General features: G+C 32.6%; 2 protein-coding genes across 2 annotated transcripts; both read right to left on the minus strand.

The window, feature by feature from the left end:
* Positions 1 to 2,117: 2,117 nt before the first annotated feature.
* Positions 2,118 to 3,234, minus strand: LOC146146545 (lactadherin-like). The gene is made up of 3 exons (XM_083386857.1): positions 3,129 to 3,234; positions 2,667 to 2,833; positions 2,118 to 2,255 (listed from the first exon to the last, which is right to left on the minus strand). The coding sequence occupies exons 1-3, from the start codon at positions 3,232 to 3,234 to the stop codon at positions 2,118 to 2,120; spliced, it is 411 nt and encodes a 136-aa protein (XP_083242983.1).
* Positions 3,235 to 5,644: 2,410 nt separating this feature from the next.
* Positions 5,645 to 15,799, minus strand: LOC146146546 (complement receptor type 2-like). The gene is made up of 17 exons (XM_083386859.1): positions 15,664 to 15,799; positions 14,908 to 15,111; positions 14,464 to 14,640; positions 13,994 to 14,173; positions 12,936 to 13,110; positions 12,391 to 12,569; positions 11,802 to 11,987; positions 11,548 to 11,586; positions 11,107 to 11,288; positions 10,438 to 10,654; positions 9,827 to 9,982; positions 9,200 to 9,391; positions 8,526 to 8,693; positions 7,965 to 8,159; positions 6,613 to 6,833; positions 6,081 to 6,309; positions 5,645 to 5,757 (listed from the first exon to the last, which is right to left on the minus strand). Exons 1-17 carry the CDS (start codon positions 15,797 to 15,799, stop codon positions 5,645 to 5,647), a joined length of 2,949 nt encoding a protein of 982 aa, XP_083242985.1.
* Between the last annotated feature and the right edge of the window lie 4,085 nt (positions 15,800 to 19,884).

A 19,884-nucleotide genomic window follows, 5' to 3' on the forward strand; every position in this document is an offset into this window, starting at 1 on the left:
TGGGCGGGTAGTTGGTTTGTGTTAGCAATTGGGTTAGGGTCGAAAATATTAGGGGAGTTAGTGATAGTTATAGGTGGGGCTATTAGGTATTAGTCCTATCTTCGCCATATTCCTAACTGACTTTTATTCCGAAGTTGCTGTTGTTCTTATTTTGGTCTCAAGGCTAGAGTTCCTTTAAAGATATGCAACTATAAAGCCTATATAACAAAAAATTGCAAGCAATTTATGAGAAATACCGGTACACCTCAAAAATTTCGCGCTCGCTTCGCTCGTAAGGTGCGCCGCCTCGTTTTCAAATATCTCTAGGTGCGCCACCAAGTAAAAAAGGTTAAGAAACACTGGGTTAATTTAATAAAAAAAGGCAACGCTAACTCACACCAAAGTGTTATATACTAAATGGCGGCTTGTTTTTCACTGCGGTCAGCAATTTGATTGTCTGTAGCTACTTAAGACCGCAATCCGCTTGAAAACTAACTTCTTCTTAGCTATCGACTTGAAAAAAAAAGACGTTTTCGATTTATGTTTACAGCGTTGTTCTGCTTATCAACTAATACAATTCTACCAGAACGTCTTGTGGCGGCTCGCGAGTTAGATACGCACCTTAAAGTTGACGTCAGAACGAAAGTGTCAATTAGTACGCTCTTTTGTTGAATAAACAATTATGTACTCAACAACTTAAACCCGTGGCCCACACAACCATGTATTTCCACACAAAGAACAGCTATTTTATTTTTCTAAAAATATTCATTAAAACTTATCAAGTTGGATAGGGTATAGTCCCGTGACACTGGGGTCACATTAGAAATATATTTGTGACTAATTTACCAAAATGCACAATGGGAAGCCTAGCTCACATTAAAAATTATTAAACCTTAAGTTTTCTTGTGTTTTAAATCTTTATCGACACATTTATATGTGATAAAAGCAGGCAAACCATTTCAAAATATTACTTTTCAAATTAAAAAAATACATTTATTTTTATGTCGTTAGCCAACTTTTTGGTTAAAATCAGACTGTATGTAAAATGGCTCTCACATGAACGTCGCTTTTACCAATAGGCAATCTTTATAATTTGTCTCACAATGAGGTTGCACTATATTTTGCCATAGGTGTACGCAGTGTTTTTTTTAAGGTGTTTTGGGAGACCGAAACGGTCCCCCAAATTTCTCCAGCGGTTTCCCAAAATTTGGACTTGCAACTACAGTAGAAAAGTAATGGTTGTTTCTCGCTATGTCTTGTCGATAATACGAATATAGCCTACGATCAATAGTTCACTTCCGGAAAAAAGAAAAAGTGGAGGTACAGCTAACAGCTGAATCAAAGAGTTATTCACAAAAGAAGTGCACCTTCGATACTCGTCAATGTTTATCTCTTATTTATGGCGCATAATGATCAGTTTTTACGTGTGGAAACATAACAAGCAGAAGCCAACAAGCACACTTTATTTGATTGTGCAGCAAACTTGTTTGGCGGCCGTGTTGGGCAAGCTGTTTGGTCGCTGTCACAATCATTTAAGCTGTGCCTTGTCGAATAATTCATTTTATGTCACTTGCTGTCTCTTAAAACTACTTAGCGGTCACCCAAACTAAACCTTAAAAAAAAACCTGGGTGTACGCCTTTTAGACATTGCAAGCGTGCCGAATTAAATTTTCAACCGTTGAACTCTGTGAATTGTTTCGAACAAATAAATTAATAAAGGTGTACCAGTGACAAAAAACAACAAAAAACTAATACGAATTTAATTACAATTTATTTTATTGTTTGTACCACGTGTTAACGAATTGGAATAACTGGAACATTTACCACTAAGGTTGACGAAATAATATTTTTGTAACATTTGTGTATATTTAGTAGGATTTTCTGTAAATCATGCTAATGGGATTTTCCTTTTGTTATAAATAATTTGACCCCTCTTGACGATTCTCTCTTAAGTTTCTGGTTTTGGAACCTAATATTGTGCAAGGTTAGGCCTATATGATTTAAAACGCACTGCTCATTTATCTATGTGATGCGACAAGTGGCGCGTTTGTGATTTAGACTAGATCAGCCAGAGTTGATGAGACATTTTGTAGAGTTTTATTAAGTTTCTTGTGCGCTATGTAACACGAGTCTTTCTGTTAACATGTCAAAAGTTCCATTCGGAGTACAACAGCAAATTGTCGTGTCACCATGTAAAGTCGAAAATATCTTGCTGTTATTGGCACAGGAAACATATTGACCTTATACGTTGCTCTATCGTGATTTCCAGCAAATATCTGTAATAAAATTTTAACAATAATTCTTATTTTGTCGTACAACTTTAGTTTTGTAAAATTGTTCCTCCGGCAAAATTTTTGTTTGCTAATTATTTTGTAATGCCTGGCAGCAGCAATATATTTAACTCAAGTTTTGTGCTTTGCGTTAAAGATGTTTAGCATTACACTATCCGAACAACGTGAAACTTAAAAAAATGCGATTTATCTTTGGTACGGTTTGATTTTATTAAACCAGGTTCCAAAATGGATACGTTGTAATTAAATCGATCATCTGTAATTAGCTCTTCCATGTTACAACCAACAATTAGGCCTTATCGGTATTGGGGTGTCCATTTGTTGAAATGGTTGTGGAATTTTTACGTTAAACTTTGGGTGTTGGGTCTGCTTGTTTTATTTTATAATATAGCTTACGATGTCTTTTCCGTCTTCTTGAATGAAACTTCTTTCATTTGTTTGATTGCTGTAAGAGATTTTAAAAGAGGTGATCCACAAATCGTTGTATCTCAAACCTTGTGTTATAATGCCTGTGATTTTTGTCGGTTGATCTAATTCAACTTGGATCCAATTTTCATCTCGACCTACGTCATAAAAAATAACTAAAATTGTTGTATTGTGATGACAGTATAAAGACACCGATGGTTTTTATTTTAATTATTATGTTAAGCCTTTTATTAAACAAATAAATAAATTATCAAATGTTGTATTATTTGGACTCGAAGTTAAGTTTTTCAATTAAAGTCATTTGACCTACAGTATATTTTAATAAAAAAATATTCTCAAATTCAAATAAAAGTTTTTTACCAGACTATTACGTTTTCGCAGTTCAACGATATGCAAAACGTTCTATCACAAAACTACATGGTAATTTCTTGCCTGGCTTTGGTAACCAAGTACCACCGTCAGTGCTGTTCTTCGCCATATTATCAAGTCTTGCGTTGTATGGTGCATACCGTACGCTAGAGAACGAAGACGCTGTCATTGCTGAGTTTTTCAGGCGTCTGGTTTTAATTCCCACAGAACAAGAGTCTAAGACAATAATCTTGTTAATAAAACTAAGGTTATTTTGTTGTATAGTCTATGACAGTATTACAGCGTTTACCTGGATCTTGCTTATATTCAAAAACAACTCTTTGGCTATAGCTCAGACGATTGGCTGATAAATATAATAGTAAGAAATGTTACCGGTACGTCTGTTATACCTCAGAACAAAGATGTTGTAAGCAGTTTGCAACAAAAAACACAAATACCGCTTGTTTAGCAACTACAAGATGATTATAGTGAATTTGCAAATTTTTTTATCGTAAAACCAAAATTATCACTAGGATTACCTTTAAACTCTTCTAAAATAACTTGTTGTCGTTTAACACGTTTAATATCGCACTTGCAAGTTCCAATGCGTCCTGTGGTTCCTTTGGGGCCAGGGGGGCCAACAATACCAACTGGGCCAGGCGGGCCGACAACACTTGTGTTGGAACCTGGTTCCGGTACTTCTTCTATTGTGACGTATAAGTTGTCGTCACAATTTACACAGATGAATGTTAGAATGTGTAGCAGCAAAATAGTAAAAATCGATTTCGTTGTATGGAACATGTTCGTTGCAAACTTTTACATGGTGTTAAAAAACACTGTGACAAGAACTAAAATTTCTGCCAAAGAGTGAAAAACATGCAACATAATAAGTACGACTCAATTCCTTAAATATCCAGGTATACACCCTTTGCCAACTTACTTAGCTAACATTGCATTCGAATCTATTTTTAAAAACGATTCCCAACTGCGATTTATTTACGTCTTGTACTACTATACGAAAAAGCAGCTATATTTTTCAAACAGGTTAAAGGCAATTTAAATAGAAAAATATATATCAGGCGTGAATAGGCCTACTCAAAGAGGAAATACAAATCATCGGTTCGCCAAATGACGATTAATTCCGTCGCTGATAAAACAACAATTCAATCAGTTCGCGTGTAGGAATATTTTATTGCTTATAGATAAAAGGCAAGAGGATGTTTTCAAAGTAAAATCGCAGAAGACTTCTTGCTGCACTAGATCTAATCAATATTTTCAAATTCCCAAGAAAACCTGTTTATTTCCACAGCAAGGCTATGACTTGTTGAACTTCATTTTCCTTACACAACTTTCAAGTTAAAAACTAGATCGGTAAAAACGCACATTCTCGGTGGAAGGAGATTCTTAATAAAACTTAAGACCAAGAGCTGTTAACACGCGTGACGTCACAGCAAAGTATTACGCCACAAAAAGGTATACAAAGCGATGTTACAAAATACACTAAATCTTAAACGTACTTTTTATTTGTAAAAAAGGTGATTCTAATAAGTGTGCATATTTTTTTGCATAAAACTAATGCAAAACACATTCTGTATATTATTATCAATGATGTGTAAAAATGAAAGATACACACACACATATGTGTTTATTCGTTCACGATGGCTGTTCGGTAAATGATACGGAAGTCGTAATGTTGGTCAAAAAGCAACTTCCTGAGGGATAGATCACAGTTGTCAAACACATGTGTATGTGTGTGTCTTTCATGGAACGACTCATGAAAGGTTGAGAACAACTGGTTTAACCATTAGGTTTTATAATGACCAGTACAATAATCAGAGTTGTTAATTTAGTCTGCGATTCGTTGGTGTGTAAATAGTTTCAACAATTTAATATAAATCGCATGCCAAAAATTAAAAAAAAATGAATTAGCGCTTACTGATATACATTGGCTTCGATAAAACACCGCGTGCCACTGATAACAATCAAAACAAGCACCAAAATTATCGATAACACGCTTTGCCAGGACAAGTCCAGCAGTTCCCAAACGTTGACTCTCGGGTATAATATTGTAAATACAGTCAGTTGATTTATAACGTGATTCCTTATGACTTCAGAGAACCACTGAACTTGTATATTTTAAGAAGTCCTGTCTTCTAGTGTTCTAAACGTTGCTCCTCCACCTTTCCAGGGGCTCGCAGTGCCGGTTGTAAATTGCCTATCAGTTGTTTTGCCACGAAGTCATCAGAAACATAGAAGCAAGGTGAGAATGATTTGGAGCCAAAAGTTGATCAAAAACACGCCGTGAGATGCTCCTGGGATAACATGGCGCTTTTAATAATTGGATATGTCTCTTTAAACAATAAATACGGCGCTTTTAATAATGGGCCATTTATGACGTTTTTGTGAGCTTCGCGCTTAGTTTCACAAATGTAAGTTCTGTGATCTCATCACTTAAAAATATATATATAAAAAAGGGAACACCATTTACTAATTTGACAAAACATAATTCAGCTAAGCATGACTTAAATTAGATTAAACAAAAAGTTCAAGAAAGGAGAAATTGTGATGTTACCGTTTGATGCGATGACGTCATCGGCGGTTTATACGCTGAAGCTTTGATCATCGTCACTAAGTTCAACCAAACTACGACCCGAGGTAACCTTTAACCCCGTGACCTCTGACCGACCAGCTTGGGCGGTAACAATCTCAACTCCTTGTAACAAAATAAACTGGATGATATAAATAACTTGAACTACACGAATCAAATAAACTTTGCTAACACTTATGAACTCCCTGCAACAAAACAAACTTTATTCGTGGCGCCTCTTGCAATAATTTTAAAACCTTATTTTCATAACAATGCATTCAACCTACATTTTCTTTCATAATAATTCTTATATTATTGCTTTTGATGTGACAAAGGTTTGTTTCTACAGTTGCTTGTTACGTCATACTACTTCTGTTCTACACTTGTTTGTTACGTCATACTGGTTCTATTAACATACACTTGTAACATAACAATTCCCTTCATTCTACCTTCACTTTCTGCGTAACCCTGTGACCTTTTGAGTTCGACCTGGTCGTGGTTATTGGTGAGTAGAAGGATGACCCGTTTGACCTTGACTGGTGACCTTCCGACCACGTTAAAATATTCAACCGCTTGTTTTACCGCGGCCAGTGTACCGGGACATCCCCCGATGTGTTCTATTTCAGCAACACGCTCCAACACTTTCGTTAGGGGGGCGCTAGAGAGATCGACGATAATCTGGAACATAGAAATCAAACTACGTTAAATTAAAATAAAGATTAACTAAATATAAAAACACTAAAAATAAACAAAACAAAAAACAGTTCAATCAATATATATTTTTTTAAATATAAGAGCAAAAACAACATGTATTTATTAAAATGGTATTTTTATTTTTTAAAAATGTTGTTATTTAGACCGTTCAAAATTAATGAGTTTTTGCAAAGTTTTGTTCAAAAATAATCATAAAAGTGACAGTAGTCAAAAATCTTCTATGTTTTTACATTTATTTGAATTTCTTTAAATATTTCTTCTCCCTACCTCGCTATAATGTTCGATCTGTCCAACTTGGCAAGTGAGTGGAGCAGTTGCCCAGACGCGCATGACTCCGACCTGTACATCGCCCACCTCAACAGGGCCTTGGTAGGAGGCAAGCACCTTCAACAACCAATCGATTTGTTGCCTGAAGTTTTGCTCACTCGATGCAGCAGATATGTCAAGCACCACCATCACGTCTTGCATACATGGAGGGTTAGGACAACCTATTGTAATGAAGTGGTTATGAGTTATATTGAACTTAAATCGTCAAAGTTTATGTAATTCTTGTAATATGTCCAGTACTACCATTAGGTCTTGCATACAAGAAGGGTTAGGACAACTTATCGTAATGAGGTGGTTATGGAATATACTAAAATTAATTTGTCAAAGAGATCATTTGGTCTTGCATTCATGCTATTAGTTCTTGTATGTATGGAGGGTTGGAACAACCTGTTGGGACTTGTGTGTAAATGAGCTGATTATGGAATATATTAAATTGGAATTTGGAATTAAATCGTCAAAGTGAGAATTTGGTCATGCATACATCGAGGTTCTGAACAACCAGTTGGGGGAATTGTAATGATGTGGTTATGAATTATATTGAACTTAAATTGCAAAGTTTATGTAATTCCTATAATATGTCAAGCATTACCATCGCGGCGTCTTGCATACAAGGAGGGTTGGAACAACCTATTGGGGGATTGTGATGTGGTAGTTATGGATTATTTTTGAAATAAATCGTCAAAGTTTATGTAATTCTTGTAATATGTCAGGGACTATCACCAGGATTGGGACAACCTGTTGGTAGGTTGTAATGAGGTGGTTGTGGGTTATATTAAAATATAGTTTGTCAAATTGGCGGTCAAAGATTTTGAAAACAATTACCCACCCAAACATTTGGTCACATGATTGATTGAAAATAGAAGATGGACATATTTTTAGGGGTGCTAAAACTGTGAAATAAATCATTTGTTGCCAAGACTTGAATAAAGGGTAAAAGAAGGAAAATTAAACACCTTACTTTTATTACAGCAAAAAATATTATGAGATAAATTATGCTTCAATCGAAATGAAGTGGGGTGCATTGATTGTCATATTTAAGGAAAAATAATTTAAAAACAAACCATTTACAACGTCAATAATATAATTTTATTTTCGAACCGTTATGGAAACAACTTTAAAACAAACAAGCACGGAACTGAATACCTTACAAATAATACAAGATTCTTTTTTAGAGTGACCATTTTTTTAGGTAAAATTTAAAATAAAAAAGGATATTGGTACTTTAAAGTAACACACACTAACAGGCCTACCATAATGATACCAGATATACTACACATTAAACTAACTCTTACCTTCACAAGTAGGTGGTAAGTTGTTCCATTGAGCGCCACCATTGCTTAGTGGAGTGTCACATCGAAGGGTGGCAGCCCCCTCAATGTTATAACCCTTGTCACACACAAACTCACACTCTGCGTTAAACTTGTTGCCGCCAGGACACGACAAGTTGCCATTAGAGGGCGCCATTAGCGGCGGTTGACATAATAAATCTGGGAGAAACATAGATTTGAAAACTAGAAAGGTCACATAAAAAATCTTGGGTGAAAACTTAAAAGTGATATTTAAAAATAAAAAAAACTTAACATCATTATATTAAGATAAAAATCTAAAAACACAAAAACAAAAAGTCATAATATTGAAAAACTAAAAGACTTTATTGAAACTGATAATAAATAAATCTCCTTTGGCAAATTATACAGAAGAAAACAATCTAAGCAAACCAATAAAGATCGCTAATGTGTTAAAAATCTGAGTTTTGATGATAAAAACTATAAAAAAATTGACAAGTACAATAAGTCAACCAACAAACACCTAGACATTACATTTACTACCTGATGAACAAAAAGGTATTTCACCATTCCAGAAAGCCCTTTGGTTTTCTCGAACACAAGCGATAAAAGAAGGGCCTTTAATGAACAAGCCAGGTGGGCAGTTGAACATACATTGTGAGCCTGCTTCATTGCTGTCTGTGCAATTAAACGTCAGCTCAGATGTTGCATTGATCGGTGGGCATTTAACATTATCTGGAAACAATAAACGAAATAGTTGGAGGAGACATTTATAATATTAGTATTTTTTATAGACATTTTACAGTTCACCAGGACAAAAAATATAAATATTGAAAACACAAAATTTAATTTTGCATAGAGGTTTAATAGTGGTTCCTGTATGCTTAAAATAAAACGTTAAAAAATGTCAGACTTTTTCAGTTTTTCTTATCATAACTAAAATGAAGCAATACTTTTAAATCACAAAAACAGAAAGACTAATTTTTAAGGAAAGACAAATAACAACAATAATACAAAATTCTTAACAAAGAAAAAACATATAAAATTTTTTTACCAAAACTAAACTGTAATTCAAAGACAAAATTAGAAATAAAATAAATATTCAAATTGGAATCTTCAGGATCAAGCAGCCAATAATTTTAACATTTTTTTAAATTGATTTGGTATACCAACTTTTAGCCAACTAATACAGATTGTTTAGAAAATTTTACTAATTTTACATGATTACATATATCTCTTACCTTCACATCTAGGCATGGATGACTCCCATTCTGAATATGATTGGTTTATTTGTAAACATGAAATAACATTGTTTCCGATAAGCACTTTGTCTTCGTCGCAAACAAATTCACAAACTGTTCCTTTGTCGTGAACATAATTACAAATACTTGATCCACCTTCAATATTTGTTCCATTCAAACTACAACCTGAACCTGGAAATAAATTGGGAGTTGAAAGATATTTGAAGTTAGTGATTTAAAAATTATATTGTTTTTAAGTTTGCAAAAATTTTATCAATATTTGTTCCATTTGAACTACAACTTAAGCCTGCAATTAAATGAGGTTAGGAAATTAAATAAAAAAGGAAAAATAAAATATTGAAGATGATTTTTATGATGTAATTGACAAAAAAACTATTATAATGCCTGAAATTCTTTTAGGTTTTAATCCAGCAAACTAGAATAAAATAATTTTCTCAATCTATGCCTGGATATAAATCGGAATTTAAAAAATATTTAACAAAAAAGGATTGAAAAATTAAAATGTTCTTAGGGTTTTCATAAAGTTATGTTTCGTAACAATTTGAGTCGGAATTGAAGAATTTTTTTAAAATCTATCAAAAACTACTCTTTTAAAACATTACAAACCTGGGCAATTGTTATCTGTTATCTTTAGAACAACTTCTGACAACAATTCATTTAACTTGAGATAAGTTGTTGGTCCAAGAAAAACTAAATTGTGACCAAAACTAGAAAAATCTTCAATGTTGGAATCTTCCATTCCAACAACTATTATCTTAAATCCTGTTTCAAACAAATTTATTAACCAAGATAAGGTATTGCATTTACCCCTTTACATGTTGATTGGTGGTTTATTTATTGTTAACACTTAAAACAAATGAGAAATGTAGGCTTTTCTTATATAGAGATTTAAATATTATATTAAACATAAATTTTAGTAGAAAATTTCTATTTTGGGTGTGTACATTAGCTTTGTTTATCACTTAGTTTAAACTGGTGACATTTTTCTCAAAAAAACACAAATGCCAAATTTTTTGACAAATATAATAAATAGCTAAACAAAATGTCTTGTTTTTTTCAAGAGTTAAAATTGAATCCAACATGAACTCAGTAAAAAATCAATTACTAAGTGGAACACATATTTAAATGTTTTTATTTTAAATTTTTTTTTAGTGTTGTTTCAATTACAACATAAGCGAAAATGTAATTGGTTTTATAAACCTAAAAAAATTATCCACCTAAACTAATTAGTTTTTCCACTTCTTCCAAAATGTTTGTTTGGGCAGGACCAGTTTGTAGGAAGAGCAGAATAGGTTTGGCGAGTCCTCGTCCAAATTTTTTAATGTAATCATAAGAACTTGATAAGAAGTTTGTGCTCCAACAGTTTGGTATCGTCACTATTTCCTTCATGATTCCACGAAACATGTTGTACTTTTCACTAACTGCTGGCTTCCTCTGCAATACATTAAAGATAAAAACTCATTATATTTAGTTTAGGTATTAATAACGACATAAATTCAATAAAATTTTATCAATTTTTGAATGAATTTTTTTTAAATTGCTTGAAAAAAAAATACCTGAAGAGACAAAAATTAATATTAGCTTTACTAATCTAAATACAATAAATGAGAAAACCTTTTTTTAAAAATAAAACATATTTTAGTGAGAAAATAATAATAATTTTTATTATTAAATGTTAACTACATAATTTAGTTCTAAAAAAAAAATTGATTTTTTTTTATTTAAAATTCTTTTTTTTTTGTGAATAAGGAAGTATTTTAAAAATCATATGGTTTAAACCAGGCTATTATTTAACTTTGTTCATTAATTAATTATTTGTTAATCATACATTAATTACATAACACAATGATTTTGTCATTATTGACATCAACTTATATTCTTTTTACCTGGAAATTATTATCACATGTGCTAGAGTCAGTTTGTCCGACCCAAACCCAGGTATATCCAGCGAATATAGTTTTGTGCAGAGCGTCGAGTATGTTTCCAAAGAAGTTCAAAACATCTGTGTGTTCCAAACTACTTGGCTCATTCAGCAGCAAAAACACATCAACAATGCTCTTGTCACAAACTGAAGGTGAATGAAATATCACAATTTATGCATATTATACCAAACAAAACGTCAAAAGCTTAAAATATCAAAGATATTAGCAAGGAAAGTAAGAAAACTGTAGCTTGTGTGATCCAAACTCATATTGCTTATATGTGTTTGAACATTTGTTTCATTAAGGTTCGGATAATTTTAAACTTACAAAAAAATAATAATAAATAACATTTGATATGACTATTGACTATTGTTTCGCACATTTTGTTGCATTATTATTACTTACCTATTGGAGGCGTTGACGAATCATTTCCAAATAAGCTCTCTAAAAAACAACAAAGTACAACAGTTTATTTAAGTTGGGTACTAAAGGAATCTAATAGACATTTAAAACATTTAGGTAGGAGTAAATATTTAAAAAACAAAACTTACAAAATTAAAATTTGATTTATTGTGCAACACTTATAAATATTGGTTAATTTTATGATTTATACAGTTTAGCAAACGCATTTAAAATGTAATATCACAAACAAAAGTTACCACAGTTTTTAGATTTCCGATCCCAGACAAGTTCTTGTTCCGCTTGGTCGAGTTTGCACACATACACATCCGATTGTTGGTCATCACACGTCACAATACAAGTCGAGTTGAGGTGGTTTGTGTTGTCACAATCAGCATTGTCTTCGTACAATACAGACAATGGGGGAGTGCAAAAACGAGCGATTTCTGGAGAAAAATATATTTGTAATTGTCGTTATTTTTTAAATTTTTTTAAATTACCTTTTCATACATTAAGATGAGACCAGTTAATTTAATTGATGGTAAAGGTTAATACAAATAAAGTATATTAATTTACAACATCAAAATCTTTAACAAAAACAATAATAATAATTGAAAAGTACATTTTGATACAGTAGGGCTAGTCTGTAAATTAACTTCACGTTAATAGGAAATAAATATATTTTATTTAAACAAAATATCAAAAATAATAAGAGTATAGAAAAAACAAAATATAATAGTTACCACAAAATAATAAAATTAATCGACAGTGGAATTAAAAAAAGACCAAAAAAAACTTTTGCTTTCTGGTAAAGTAGGTTTAATTTTAACTTTTATTTAATAAAGTTACCTTCACATATAGGTTTGGGAAAATTCCATTTTGAATCATCACCACAAACAATGGGACTTTCCCCAACCAAGGAGTAATTTGGTTCACAAGAAAAACTACATTCTGATGATGTCATTAAATCATTTGAACAAGTGAAAGATCCATGAAGTATTTCATCAAGTGGTGGGCATTCAGTTGACCTAAGATATTAAGGATAAATTAAGGCATTTAGTTGATCTGAAATTAAAAAAAATAAAGATTTTATATTAAAAAATATTCAATTTTTGACAAAAGTATACCATATTATTTTGTGATTTACATTTACATAAATTGAGATTCTTATTTATTTGGCAAAAATGAGTATAAATGCAAAGTTGCAGCTAAATGTTTGATGATAAAGTTTTTCTAAGCGATTACAAAATAATTTGTAATGAATTCAATATCTTAACAAGCTCATAGAAAATAAATAATGATTTGTAAAAATAAAATGAAATTTTAGAAATAAAAGTAAAGTAATGGTAGAAACAAAGTTCCAAATAACAAACAAAAAACATTAAAATATTTACTCAACACAGTCAGGCACTTCACGTGTCCATTGTGATTTGATGCACTTAATGCTCTCCTCTCCCTTCAAAGTGAAGCCAGCTGAACAAGACAACACACAAACTGAACCATGCTTATTGCCGCCTGTGCATTTAAGGTTACCGTTTGGTTGGTCAGGCAACACTTCACATGACATGTCTGAAATGAAAAAATAAAGAAAAATTGGTATCATTGAAACAATACATGTATTTTTTAGGCTTTAATATTGGAATATGCAGTGCAGCTTTTGTGTACTTAGCTTTATTTTTTTATTTTTGGAACACAATACACCATGTAGCTCTGATAAGGAAATTTCAGGGGACATATTACACAACAGAGCTGGAATAAAAATGTTTTCCACTTTTAACATAAAAAAACATTGACAACTAAGAATCACATTAAAAAAGTAACCTAAAATATTACAAATTTACAACCAATAAAATTTGGTCAAAAATTTCTTATGATTTTAGAAAATGAAAATTAAAAAGTGAAGTATGAACATAGTAATATACCTTTACAAGTAGGTGGTTTGTTAGACCAGGTTCCAGAAATACAAGTTGCCGTATTTACACTTCCTTGTAAACTATATCCTTCATCACATTGAAACATACACTCAGATAATACTTTTACACCATCACTGCAATTTACAGTTCCATTCGTGAATTCAATAGGAGGGCATGGTGACACTGGAAATAAAAAAATTATTGCCCCAAAAAATTGTACTTTAAAGTTTATAATAATGTTACAAAAACCTTTAGTACTCTATGTTACAGAGCTTACAAAACTATGAGTCAGAAGTCTGTTTACACTAATTTTAACACAAAGTCTTACATCTATATAATTTTTTTATATTTCGATATAAAATATGTCAAAACTTATAAGACACAATTTGTAGCTCAGTCACACATTTGTTAAATTGTGTGCAGAAGTATACAACATTACAACAGAAACAAAGCATTTTAAAGTCAAGTTTAACAAGTTAAATTGGGTCACAGACTTGCTTTATAAGACCTTGATATATTTTTTTTATACCCATTCTTACATTGACAAACAGGTGGTTCATTCGACCATTGTAAGTTGCTTGCATCACATAGTGTAGCAGATGCTCCCTCTAGTGTAAACCCTGCGTTGCAAGTGAACGTACACTCTGCGTTTGCTTGCATTCCTGTATTACATTCCATCTCGCCATTCGATGGCACAGAAAGGGTAGGACAAGTGTTTTCTAAAAAAATGCCAGTTTTATCTATATATGCAAAACGATTTAAAATCCAAATTGTAAAAAACATTTATTATATACTAGTATTTCATTCTGTTTTAGATCAATTCAATTTGTGTCTTGTTAAAAAAATATACAATTTGACTAGAATAAAAATGTCTGATATTTAGCAAGTATATAAATCGTTTAATTTACACAGTAAAATAATGATTAAAAAGGGACATGTTCTTAATGAACTTTAATTAATACAAACTTAAAAATATATAACTGCAAAGTAAAAAAATCAACCACACTACCTCTACAAGTAGGAACATCATTGGTCCATGTTTTTTCCCCATTACATTGTAAAGTAGGGTGGCCTTCTAGTGAATAACCATCCTTGCAAGTAAACTCACAAACTGAACCAGTTTTCATCTCCAATGTACAAGACATCAATCCATTCTCAGGGGCATTTATATCACTGCAGATGGATCCTGCAAAAACCATAACAGTGTGGTACAGCTAAATTTTAAAAGGGTTTAAAGTTATATATATATAATATATATATAGAATATATACTCATGTAACTATAGAAGAGAATTAGAAATTAGTACTTTCATCAAAATAATTGTGGTATTTTAATATTTGTTAGCAGCCACTTAAGCCAAACCTTAAAAAATCCCTGATCAAAACAATTTTTCATTTTAAATATATAGTAGATCAAAATTTATGGTAAACCATTTTACATTAAAAATACTTACTGGAGCATATTGGGAGAGAACCTTCATCCAAGACCCAGTTTTGCGATGAACATTTTGCTGAAGTTGAACCAGAAATAAAGAAGAACTGCTCACAACTAAATGTTGCTGTTGAATCAGGTTTGTGTTGGTCGCTGTATTCTGTTAAAACTTTTCCTTCACTATTCACATCAAAGGTGGTATACTCAGTGCAATCTGATGGAACCTCTTGAAAAAAGAAAATAGATGAGTAGAATAGCTATTAAAAACAAATCTGAACAATCTAAAATATTTTAATTGTGTTATATTTCAAGTTTAATTTTTTCCCCATCTGACCATCAATACAATACACACGTAAAATAAAATTAAGTAAGTAATGTCACCGTATTAGGAGAAAGAACAGCCTTGAAGCACAAGTGGTTATACAAAGAGGATGGGATGACCCTTCTATTTTAGTAATATTTTAGAGATAAATTTTAAGATGAAATAATTATATAAACACGTAATAATTAAAAATACACCAGTATAAAGTATTGTGAAAATAACAAAATTACCATGCATATGTTTAAAAGTGCTTAGGCTATATGATTTTATACCACCTTAATAATAAGGTAAAAGATAAATAACACACTGTTTTACATGTAAATATTCAATTAATAAAAATATATCACAATTTATTTAAAATCACAAAACAAAGTCATAAGAGATCAATCTACAGGAATGGTAAGAAATAACTACATGCCAATATATTAGTGATTCAATTGGTTATCAGTACACTACCTCTGCATGTAGGCACATCATTTGTCCATGTTTTTTCCCCATTACATTGTAAAGTAGGGTGGCCTTCTAGTGAATAACCATCCTTGCAAGTAAACTCACAAATTGAACCAGTTTTCATCTCCAATGTACAAGACATTAATCCATTTTCAGGTGCATTTATATCACTGCAAATGGATCCTGTGAAAAAACAATTCATTATGTTCCCAGACCTTATTTATATATGCTAGATAAAATGGAAAAACGTCACTAAATATGGAAAAAACAATAAACTTATTTTATACCCTTACATGACTTGGTGTTAAAAACATACATAAGTGTTAAAACATACATTGTTACAGTTAAACTTAAGTGTCTAATTTTGTTACTCAAATGCCCTATGATTAGGAATAAGAATATTATATACTAGACCAGGGGTCGGCAACCTACGGCCCGCGGGCCGGATCCGGCCCGCCGCCTCTTTGACAAACTAGGCACGATTCCATTTCAAATACTTTTTAGCTATTTTAACTACGTAAGCGCGAAAAATTTTCGCCCTTCGCGCGAATCATCAATTTTCATTCGGTTTGTTAACGTTTTGACGCTGTCTTTTGAAATATAAATCAGCGCTTCTTTACCGTTGTGCCGTGGAAGGCTGCCAGGTGCGTCGCGGATAAACGGAAAACGTATTCACAAATATTGGACATATATTTTTTTATTGTCGGCAATGTAGGCTAATGCAAACTTGCATCAAATAGCGTTATGCCAAAATAAAATCGCACTCGCTTTGCTCGCCAGGTGTGCCCGAACTTTAAAAGGTTGACAAACACTCAACTAGATTAACTAATGTTATTGCGTTTCCTCAAAGTAGTTTTATTACACTTTTCATTAGTAGTATGGATGACGATGTGTGGACTCGGATTTTTAACCAAACAAACGCTTTTTATTTGCGCTTTGCGCCAATACTTTATTACTGCCTCCTTAAATGTAATTAAACACGTTTTAGGCGCAAAAAAGATCCGAGGTCCACCACGGTAGTTTTAACATTTTAATAACATAATTCTTAGTTAACATTTTGTGCGGCCCGCAGAGACCTGTTTGAGGTTGGTTTTGGCCCGCGACTACAAAAAGGTTGCCGACCCCTGTACTAGACTATCGAAGCAAATGCTTCAACTCTAACTTTCCCATGCCTGCAAGCGCAATGAATTTGTGGTATTATTCCATTGATAGTATCCGATCCATAGGCACCAAACGTGGATGTGCAGAGCGTTTTAAGAAGCTTTGGATTTCTGGCTATTGCATAAATATAGCACAATATAACCCATAAGTAGCACAGTTTCTTACAGAGTCTAAAGCTTTCCTGAATTACATCAGTACCAACTGCCAAACAAATATAGAAACAAAAGCTCTGAAAAACTTCTACGGCCATATGAAGCATCAGCTGATATTATGTTAAAGGGTGTGGTAAATAATGCGCCAAGGCACAAACTGAGCCAGAAGTACACAAAAGGGTTAAGTTTTCTTAACTTGCTTTCCGTGACATAAAAATTCAATATTAGAATACGCTGTAACAGTCAAATTCAAATGTAATAATCTAAAGCGAAAGCTTTCAAATACCACCCAGATAAAAATTTAGTTCTTCAAATACACATCTGTTACGTGCGCCGCGTCTATGGTGCTTCACCAAAGGTTTCCAGTTGAGTGGCAAGGAAAAATTATTCGAAAAAATACACTAAAACAACTTTATTTCCTTCTGCGGGCTTAACTTATTGATCATGTAGTGCTTTAAATATATATAATGAAAAATGCAATTTAAAAAAATGCTGGAAATATTGCCAAACATTTTGAACCTGTCTTTTTACACTCTACAGGTATGCTATGTGACAGTGCTCCAGTTTATGACTTGATCAGCAAGATTTATTTAAACATCACAACAATTGGCTATAGTTAAGGATATTTGTGCAGCAAAGAAATTTGGTGTACAGCTAAAGAACAGAAGAAAATTACAAGATATATAGCACATTGTTTTAAATGATACCGCCCCAAAGCACATAAAAATCTCTATGTTATATTTGTTAGCATTTTGCACTGGTCCAAAAAAGCTCCCTGAGATTTTGGTTCGGCACCTATGATCTACCTGATACATAATTCTAAATTACAATATTAAATGTTAAACTAGAGTGACATTGATGGTAATATAATGTTTAGCTTTCTTGGTTAGCTATTCTTGAGATTTCTGATCAAAATTATCCACTTCACCCTGGGTTAATATTTTTGGAAAATACTAATTCACTTTTAAGAAATAAAGACTTTTATTAAAACTGGAAAAACAATTATGCTTAAACATGATTAACATTGCCTTAATAATAAGTTCTAATTAGGGTTCCTCTCGGATTTCCCGCGAATTAACAATCCCGAATCCCGGGAAATTTTTTTTATAATCCCGGGTATTCGGCGACCTAGCAAAACTTTAAAAATATTGCCGTTTTTGATTAATATAAAGAAAAAAATAGTACCAAGCATGTTAACGTCGTTGCCTGAGTTGTTTTATTTGCATTTACCAGCGGAAAAACCTAATTAAATTTATTCTAACAAAAAAAAATGCGTCATGATGCGCATGCATGCACAAATAAGGGTCCTGACTCGTATTAGAGAAGGTCTGGGGCTCCTACAGTTATGAACGTATAAATTATTAAAAAAAAAAACGGTCTTTAAATACCGCTTACCACAACGCAAATTATTTCGGTTAGAATGCGGGTTAGCGTTTGGGTGAGGGTTGGTCAAGCGTTATTATTAATAATAAACATAATAATACTTGATCCACCCTCACCCAAACAATATGCGTTGTGGTATGCGGTATTTCTTTCTTTTGTTTTTTTGCATAACTTTCCACGTACATAAGTGAAAGAACGCACATAAATGAGTTTAATTAAATGTTTGGAGCTAAAATAAAAAAAATACAAACCTCAAAATGACATAATTTTATGTATAATTTTTTCGTCGGGATCCCGGGATATAAGTTTCATTTTTCAATCCAGTTTCCCGGGAGTGAAAAAATCCGGGAAAAAGAGGAACCCTAGTTCTAATCATACGTAATTATTTAACAATTTGTATTGGATTGTGCCACTATTTTTTTGGCCAACATATTTGGTAACACTTAAAGTTTTTAAATAAAATATTGCCTATATAAATATCCCCAGTGTATAACATAGGCATTTGGAAACCCCTCTTTGAGACGGATTATTTACTTAACTTATCATAATTTAGGTAAAATTAACATGGATTTTTTATAGTGACCACGGCACCACTAAACTGTCATGAAATAGGGTAATTTTTGTCTGGGATAAATCAAAAAGATTGAAAAATTAACTTACTAGCACATCTTGGTAAGGCTTCTTCATTCAACGCCCAGCCAGTGCTAGCCCTGCAATGAGCATTAGTTGCCCCAGAAAGGTAAAAGAACTCTTCACAACCAAATGTAACTGTAGAACTGGACTTAAATCCATTGCTGTACACTTTTAATACCGTTCCATCGCTAGTTGGATCAACGTTGGTAAACTCTTCACACCCTTTTGCAACTATGGCTTTGAAAGTGATTTTATTTTTAAAAACATTATTCAGGCGATGGACACAATAATCTTTTAAATCATCGACCGTACTAACCTGAAGAAAGTAGTAAGCTTGCCAACCAAGTATAAAACAGACTAGATTTCCGCATATTCGTTAAAAAATGCCGTTCTTGTGCGTTGCGATACCTTGTATTCTTGTTAAAAATGCAAGCCTAATAAAAAGAGAAAAAAAACTGCAGAGGACAGATTAAGCCCGCGTACACTACTACAACTCAGCTGCGCTGAGAAGTGAGAACTGAGCTGGGCGTAAGTTTAGCAAAGCGTGAAACGCTCGCCACAATAGAAATTAAAAGCAAATTATGCTTTGCTAAACTCAGCGCAGCTGTTTTTTAAGGCGGATAGATGAACTTGAAAAAGTGTGACGTCACAAAGCTTTATCTAAACAAGGGGTTCACAACATTTTTGCTATTAAATAAACTGTCTGCCTACTTTTCTTAGTTTTGGATCGGACGCGATACTCAAGTGATACAATAGATTTTCGTCCGCTACTAAGGTAGTATCGGTGCCAATCAGATAAATTGATTAGGTATTAATATAATTAGCGTTCCAACAAATTGATTTCAGCCTTAAAAGGGTTATTTCGACTAAACTCAATATTTTTGGCTTTCGGGGATAA

This window comes from Ascidiella aspersa, chromosome 4, assembly GCF_963924565.1.
Source record: "Ascidiella aspersa chromosome 4, kaAscAspe10.2, whole genome shotgun sequence".
Taxonomy (NCBI): Eukaryota; Metazoa; Chordata; class Ascidiacea; order Phlebobranchia; family Ascidiidae; genus Ascidiella; species Ascidiella aspersa.